We start from the raw sequence: 7,921 nt of genomic DNA, 5'->3' as shown, positions 1-7,921 counted from the left end.
TTTTTTTTTTTTTATTGTAGTTGTCATTGTTGTTTGGCAGGCCAGGGCCAGGTTCAAACCTACCAGCTCCAGTGTATGTGGTAGTGCCCTAGCTGCTGAGCTACAGGCATCGAGCCTCATCAGTTTCAACAATGCTTTGATGGATGGGTGAGCAAACATTTAGGAAGAGGGGGTTGGTAGGAAGGGCTGGACTTCCACCTCTCATGCACCAGGGGCGGTCAGGGGTGGGCACCATGAAGGCCTGCAGGAAGCCTGTATAGCCCCAGCGGTGGCTCTTCACTGGGCACAGATGTTGCTGTTCCTTGGGAACACCAGTGTCACTAGCATCCCAGCCCAAGGCCTCCTGGCTCTGCCCCAAAGACAGTGGGATCCATGTTCCTCAGGATGATCTCAGGGTCTGTTCATCTCACCACCATGCAGCTTGCAGGAATTGATTTATGAGGAATGTTCACAATTTGTTTCAAAATCACAACTGAAATTGGCCCCCCGAGCTCCATCAGGCAATCCTGGCCCCCAATCCCAGTGCCAAGCCTGACTGCAGCTCGCTAATCTTGCGTTGCCCCCACCCCACCCCGTTACCAGCTTGTGTCCCGTGGGAACAGCCCCATGGTACTGGGCCTGAATGCAGACGTAACCATCGAAGAAGGAACAGGGCAGGAACCATGGGGGCCGCAGGTCTGCAGGCAGCACCTTTAGCACCAGCGTAGCGGTGGCCGTGTGGCTGGGCTCTGCACTCTCCTCTGTAGTGTCCTGTAATAGCCCGCCCTGCCAACTCAGGGCTTGGAGCAGCTTGGAGGGGCCTTGAGTGCCCAGGACTCAGGGCCACAATGACCTCCTCACCGGCCCAGGACTCAGGGCCAGAATGACCTGCTCACCCGCACCAGCAGCTGGAAGGTCATGTTCGGCAACCTGTAGAAGTCCAGGGGCCGGTCCAGTCTCAGAGCTGGGCGGTTTGCACCCACCAGGGAGAAGAAGTCACTGGCACCCTAGAGAGGATAAGGACAAGCACAACCTAAAACCCTGTAAGGAGGAGCAACTTCACATTCAGAGGGCAGTGCTGGGGAGGGTGGGCAGCGCTGACCGGGGTCACTTCCTGAAGGGTATAGAACAAGATGTCATCTTTGTCTGGGTCCTTAGCCTCCAGCTCTGTCTCAGGGATGACAGTAGAGTTCACTTTAGTGTCCTGGGGGTGAAAAGGGGTTTGGTCCAGTTGCATGGACCCTCCTTGAAGTCAAGGTCCCCAGCCACTAGCCCATTCGCAGGCGCCCATGCCCACCTCCTCCACAGCCTTCTCCTTGGTTGTGAAGGGGAACACTGGGGAGTTGTCATTGACGTCCAGCACTGCCACGAACACCCTCAGCTGGGTCACCTGGGGAGGGGGTCATCAGCTAGTCCATACATCCATTCAGCATATGTTGGTGAGGGCTTATGGTATATCTAACTGCATGGTTGTAGGTGGTGGGACACAGGGATGGGAAGAGACTAGCCTATGCTGGCAGAAGTTACAATTAACAGGAAGTAATTTAATTCATAAAGTTTACCAGAGGCAGCCGGGGTGCTGGGGAAAAAAATAGGACAGATACTGTCTGGGAACACAACCAACAAAATCTCCAATGAGGAAAACTGCAAAACAATTGAGTTTCCTCAAAAATAAATCTCCAGGGCAGCGCCTGTGGCTCAAAGGAGTAGGGCACTGGCCCCATATGCCGGAGGTAGCAGGTTGAAACCCAGCCCTGGCCAAAAACTGCAAATAAATAAATAAATAAATCTCCAAAGGCTGGTCACAGTGGCTCACACCTATAATCCAAGCACTCTGGGAGGCTGAAGTGGGTGAATTGCTTGAGCTCAGGAGTTTGAGACCAGCCTTCGCAAGAGAGAGACTCCATCTCCAGAAATGAATAAATCTCCAAGAAAGGAATAACAGAGGAGAATTTATAGATTAAAAGAAACGTAAGTCAGGTACAGTGGCTCACACTTGTAATCCTTGTACTCTGGAAGGCTGAGGCAGGAGGATTGCTTGAGCTCAGGAGTTCAAGACTTGTCTGAGCAAGAGTGAGATCCCATCTCCACAAAAAGTAAAAACCCAGCCGGTGTCAGGGTGCTTGCCTGTAATCCCAGCAACTCAGGAGGCTAAGGCAGCAGGATGCCCACGAGTATGAGGTTGCAGTGAACTATGATGACACCACTGCACTCTACTCAGGGAATAAGGTCAGACCCTGTCTCAACAAAAAAATCAAGGTAAAAGAAACATAAGAAGCCAGGCTGGGCAGGGAGGGGCTCATGCCTATAATCCCAGCACTTTGAGAGGCAGCACCAGAGGTGGGAGGGTCACTTGAGCTCAGGAGTTCAAGACCAGCCTGGACAATATAGCAAGACCCTGTCTCTAAATAAATTTTTTTTAATTAGCTGAGCATGATGGCACATGCCTGTAGTCCCAGCTACTCAGGATGCTGAGGCAGAAGGATTACTTGAGCCCAAGAGTTGAAGGCTGCAGTGAACTGTGATCATGCCTCTGCACTCCAGCTTAGTAACAGTGACACCCTGTCTCAAGAAAAAGAAAGAAGGAAAGCGGGAGGGAAGGAAGGATGGAAGGAAAGGAGAGATGGAGGAAGGAAAGAAGGAAAGGAGGGATGGAGGAAGGAAAAGAGGGAGGGGGGTGGAAGGAAGGAAACGTAAGAGAAATATCAACCAGTTGGGCTTGGCACCCATAGCTCAGTGGTTAGGGCGTCAGCCACATGTACCAGGGCTGGCAGGTTCGCACCTGGCCACGGCCTGCTAAACAATGACAACTACAGCAAAAAAAAAATAGCTGGGTGTTGTGGCAGGTGCCTGTGGACCCAGCTACTTGGGAGGCTGAGGCAAGAGAATCGCTTAAGCCCAAGAGTTTGAGGTAGCTGTGAGCTGTGATGCTATAGCACTCTACCGAGGGCAACATAGTGAGAATGTCTCCAAAAAGAAAAAGAAATATCAACCAGTTGCATTATGTGGGCCTTGCTTGGATCTTGATTCAAACAAAAAATTGTAAAAGACCTTCTGAGACCACAGGGAGGACAGGCAATTGCTGGATGTGTGGCAGTGACTCTGAGTCACTGCAGTTCTCAGGCGTGACAGCTGGTACCACAGCTATGTTTAAAAAAGAAGGGTCCTTGTATTTTAAAGACATGTCCTGAGGCACTTATGGGTAATGTGCTGCCACTCTGGGTGGGTATGGGCTTGCGCTCTCTTCTGCAACTTTACTAAATAAAATGCTAGAAAATAAAGTAGGTTGGGGTGGGCTGCATGGAGAGGGGCTGACACAGCAGCTTCCAGCAGGGTGGCTGGGAGATCCCCTGACGGGGAGCCCAGAGCTGAGTGGGGCTGAGGAGTTCTCACACTGCTCCAGGCCAAGGGGCAGGGCTGTGGGCAGGGGCGTTGGCAGTGGATTCAGCTTTGAGGAAAGAGTGCAGGAGGTTTCAGGCAGAGCAGGGCTTGAGAGGCCCACAGGGACTGCTGTGCCTTGGGGAGAACAGACTGAGGTGAGCAGGGCAAAGGGCAGCAGGTGGACTGGTGGAAAGTTTTCAGAAAGAAGTGTGGGTGCTGACAGTCTAGTGGGGGGTGGAGGTGGGAGAAGGGGGGCAATTCTGGGTCTGGCCCAGGAAGGAAAGGCAAGACTCAAGGTCCCAGTAACCGGCAGGCGGTGTAGGGGAGCAGTGGGGACCTTGGAGCTTCTCTGGGTAGGGTATCTGCTGGACAGATGTCAGGGATGGGGAGTACATGGGGTTCCTGTGTCTGAAGCTCAAGACAGACTCTGGCTGGAGGAAGTGTGGGTGTCCTCAGTGGAGGGGTGACATTTAAAAGCACACCTGGCTGAGGTCACCAAGGAGTGACCTTGGACAGGCAGAAGAGAGCCCAGCTGAACCCCAGCAATGGAGTGGGAGAGGGATGGGGGCGGGACTCACCAGCGTGCCCCCCCTCATGCACTCCAGGTGGGCCTGCAGCAACACGTTCTCCTGCAGAGGCAGAGGGGCCTCGGGAATTGGGAATTCCCTGCCCAGCACCCACACCCACTGTCCCCATTTCACAGTGGGAAGACTGGGGTCAAGACGGGCAGGTGATGACCCAGGGTCCCCATCCTCTCATTGGTGGTCGCTCTGAGGGCATGGGCCCTGGTAGCCAAACAGACCCACCCCACCTCTCAGGGCCTGAGAGGGGTCAGTGGCTGCCTGAGGAGCACAGAGCTCTCAGGCCCTTCCAGGGAAAGTGTGACCCTAAGATCCCCAGGGAACCCCACTCCAGAAGAGGGCGTGGGTGCCTGCCTGTGTCCCGTGGGGCACACCCCAGCCAGCCTGCAGCCCACCTCGTAATCAGGAATCACATTGAGAAACAGCTGGCTCCCCTGGATCCGAAATGCAAAAGCGGTGGATGAGGGTCCAAGGACCACCTGCTGGCCCTCTGGGACATAGATGTCAGCCAGGGGCTCAGTGAGATTTGTGTTCTCCTCAACCTCGAAGAAGGTGTTGCTCACAGAGCAGACTGTGAAGTTGGAGAGGAGGGGTCAGTGCCCCAGCCCCAGCCACCCAGCCCTGCCCACCCCTACCCAGCACATACCCTGGGCCGTGGCACCCGGGGGTCGACCAAGCAGACCCAGGAGCAGCAGGGGTGGCCATAACCAGGCCCAAGCCCCCATCTTGGCAGCTGGCTCCTGGCGGGAGGGTTCTAGCTGGTCTGGCCTCCAGGACTGGCAAAGTTCCTGCCGCAGGGACCTTTGTCCCTGCCAGGCACCGCCCAATTTATGATCTTTATGACCAGCCTCCACCAAGGGGACTCCCGCCGGCCGGCTCAGTCCAGCTGCAGCAGCCAGAGAACATGAAGTGGCCATTTGTCCCAAGCTGGGCCATGTGTGGGGTCTGCTGGGGACTCAGCCCACAGGCACCAAAGTGGCAAGTGGCTAAGGCTGGCCATGGCCTGGGAACTGGGGTGGTAAAAGCTAGGGGTGGGTGCAGACTGGGGAGAGGCAGAGGGCTAGGGAAAGAAGGCGAGTGCTGGGCTCAGCCCTGTGTCTGGGTTTTCCATCCCAAATCCAGGCTGCCCTCTGCTTAGCTCTTCCTCTAGAATCTCCTTTATACAAAGTCCCTAAGGCTACCCCTTGCAGCTCTGACATCAGAGGCTCCCTTCCAGGCCCACTCCCCTTCCTTGTACTGCTTATCCAGCTCCCAAGAGAAAAGGCCCTTTTCTCTGTGTCCTGGGGACACCCCTGCCTGTCCTCTGGGTGGAGCTGGGCAGGGCCCCTGTGATAGAGATGGCAGGGCTGTGAGGGGCAGCTGGAGGATCTTGGAGGGCCCCATGCCCAACAGAGAGGGGGAGTCCAGTGCAGCTCCCCACCTGCCCTGCCCCTTTCTTTGGCACCCAAATCCCCCACCCCCAGCAGCTGGGGAGAGGCCATGGGGTGGCACGGGGGTGGGATGGGGTGGGTAGGGTGGAGTGGGGGGGGAGGGGCCACCTGATGGGGCAGTGGGACCCCTTTGCACCTGAGGCTCCTGGCCTTCCTCTGCTGGCGCTGAGCTACACTGCTCCACTCCCTGACCCTGTGCCACAAGGTCTCCTGTACCACCCCCACTTGGAGTCATCTGTGTCCCTCCTCCACAGACTCTGAATGGCCAAACCCCTGGTCTCAGACCACACAGGCTGACAAGTTGGTGCTAAGATTTACAGTCTACAGTCCTTACTCTGGAGTAGACTCCTGGCATCCTTGAGGACACCCCCACCTGCAACCACTCCCCCTCTCACCTGAGCCCTGTCATCACACTCTCCCCATCACCACCTCCATAAACGCTGACCATGTGGCCCCTGGGGCAGGAGTCAGGGTGTCCTGAGCCTCTGATATTTGCTAAGTGGATGACAAGGGCCAGGGCGGGAGCAGGGGAGCTCAGCCGGGACAGGAGGTGTCCCTTATGCCAAAGATAAGGGTGAGGCGCCTGACTGGCCCCCAGTTTAAAGGGCAGCTGGGTGTGGTCACAGCCCTTCCATGGGATAGGCAGGGCCTTCTTGCCTTCTTCACCTGACAGCCCCACTGAGCAAGGGCTGCCTCCACAGCAGAGGAGGGACACACCACGGCTCACCATAGCAGAGGAGGGACAACCAGACTCAGGGGGCCAGGGTCTGAATTCTTCCTTTATTGATGCCAAGTATAAGTTCCCTCCCCCATCTTCTCTCCCCTTTCCGAGCGAGCTCGTTGACCAGATCCAGTGGTGAGGAGGATCCTTCCCCCTCAGGGCCTTATCAGGGCCGCAGGGTTCCTTTAGCAGTGGCAGCTGCTGGTTCTGAAATCATAACCCCAGACCTGGGCCCAGGGAGCAGCCAGGGAGACCAGGTCCGATACAGGGGGGCTCTCAGGGGCGTCCTGCAGAGACAGGCAGCTCAGGGGCTGGGGGCCTGGAGCTGGTGACCCCACCCAGCTGGTGAAAGTGGGCCTTCTCTGGTCACCAGCGATATCCCTGGGGCCCCAGGATATGGAAGGGGGATGGGGGAGCTAGCGGGGTGCTCACCAGGGCAGCAGAGCGGGCGCTCGGGACCACAGCAGGCAGAAATGGCCCTCTATGGGCTTGGACCCGGCTGTGCTGTTTTCTCTGTCCTGCTCGCTGCCCCACACACCCAACAAATTAGAGAATTAGTCCTGGAGCTGGAGGTCTAACATCCAGCCTGCCCACCTCATTGGGCCCCGCACGTGTCCCCCTCGGCTCCGCCCACACCTGCCGCCCTCACCTGCGCTTGCCCACCAGGCCCTTGAGCAGCCGCTGCAGCCGCGCGCTTTCCCGTAGGCGGCTGAGCTCGCTGGTGAACGTCCCGTCCGAGTGTCGTCGGGCCCTGGGTGGTTGGCGGACCAGGCGGGGTCAGGGCCACGCCGGGGGTGGGGGGCGCGGACAGTTCTGGGCCAGGGTGGGGTCGGCCGGAAGAACCGACGCGGGTCCAGGGACGCGGGCTCACCTGGGGGGCGCGGGGCGCGCAGCGGCGGCCCCGAGGAAGAGCAGCAGCAGCAGCAGCAGCAGCAGCAGCAGCGCCCGGGAGGACATGGCGGGGCGCGGTGCCGAGAGCTCGCAGCCTCAGCCGCAGCCGAGACCCGAGCCCCGTTTATAGCGGCGCCCGGGAAGGGGGGCGAGCGGGAGTCGCTCAGCACCGCCCTGGCTCCAGGCGGCCCGGCCGCGCCGCAGCATCGATCTCGGGAAGGTCAGGGCCGCCCCTCCAGCTGTCGCCCTGGCGGCCGCCCGCTCCCACCGCCACGGCGGCGCCCCTCGGGCCGGGGAGGGGTAGGGGCTCGGCCGGGCGCGGACCGGCGGGCCCTCTGCGGCAGCGGGGACACCGCCGCCCACTGGAGCTCAGGAAGGGCTCTGGAGCGAAGAGCGACGGCCCGGCCAGGGTGACAGGTGCAGAGAGCCTTGACCGAGTCCGCTGGAGAGGACAGACCCAGGGCCAGACCTGTTCTCTTGATTAATGAGAGATTTGTAAACTTCTGAATAGTCTCTTCAATATTTCAAGCTTTCCAGGAAACTGCAGCAAAAGATATAAAAACTGGCCTCGTGTGGACTCAAGCCCCACTCGCCTGCCCCTGCCCTGCGGCATGGAGCCAAGGTCACACGTCCCCACGTCCTCTGGCCAAGGTTCCGGGCAGGATTGGGACTCCTTCCTCAGGACTCTTCTCAGAGTCCTCACCCTTTATTGAGCCTCAGCTGAGGCTCTGCAGCTTTGGTCACCACACACGTTCTCTCTCATCTTGCCCCCTGGGTGAATGTTATTTTCAATCATCACTTCTTTTGAAGTACAGTTCTATGAAGTTTTTTTTGTTGTTGTTGTTTTTTGAGACAGAGCCTCAAGCTGTCCCCCTGGGTAGAGTGCCGTGGCATTACAGCTCACAGCATCCTCCAACTCCTGGGCTCAAGCGAGTCTC

General features: G+C 57.8%; 2 protein-coding genes across 7 annotated transcripts in view; both read right to left on the bottom strand.

Annotated features, from left to right (window-relative positions):
- Positions 1 to 4,701, bottom strand: part of CDHR5 (cadherin related family member 5) — an 8,680-nt gene extending 3,979 nt beyond the window's left edge. For 5 of the 6 annotated variants that reach the window (XM_023508579.1, XM_023508580.1, XM_023508582.1 and 2 more), the window contains exons 1-7: positions 4,588 to 4,701; positions 4,337 to 4,512; positions 3,939 to 3,989; positions 1,277 to 1,369; positions 1,082 to 1,183; positions 876 to 986; positions 580 to 750 (exon numbers count right to left, since the gene is read on the bottom strand). In XM_023508579.1, the coding sequence (XP_023364347.1) occupies positions 580 to 750; positions 876 to 986; positions 1,082 to 1,183; positions 1,277 to 1,369; positions 3,939 to 3,989; positions 4,337 to 4,512; positions 4,588 to 4,666 (783 nt within the window). In that variant the 5' untranslated portion in view covers positions 4,667 to 4,701. The remainder of the gene's footprint in view (positions 1 to 579; positions 751 to 875; positions 987 to 1,081; positions 1,184 to 1,276; positions 1,370 to 3,938; positions 3,990 to 4,336; positions 4,513 to 4,587) is intronic. The other variant, XM_023508581.1, reaches the window with a different exon arrangement.
- A 1,531-nt stretch (positions 4,702 to 6,232) lies between these two features.
- SCT (secretin) lies at positions 6,233 to 7,049 on the bottom strand. Its single transcript, XM_003802799.2, has 4 exons — positions 6,964 to 7,049; positions 6,742 to 6,843; positions 6,525 to 6,617; positions 6,233 to 6,379 (listed from the first exon to the last, which is right to left on the bottom strand). The coding sequence occupies exons 1-4, from the start codon at positions 7,047 to 7,049 to the stop codon at positions 6,259 to 6,261; spliced, it is 402 nt and encodes a 133-aa protein (XP_003802847.1). The 3' UTR covers positions 6,233 to 6,258.
- Positions 7,050 to 7,921: the final 872 nt, after the last annotated feature.

This window comes from Otolemur garnettii, unplaced genomic scaffold (genome assembly GCF_000181295.1).
Source record: "Otolemur garnettii isolate 467f Iridium unplaced genomic scaffold, OtoGar3 scaffold00260, whole genome shotgun sequence".
In the NCBI taxonomy this organism is placed as follows: Eukaryota; Metazoa; Chordata; class Mammalia; order Primates; family Galagidae; genus Otolemur; species Otolemur garnettii.
Note: the sequence above shows the minus strand (reverse complement) of the source record. Positions and strands in the feature narration are given on the sequence as shown.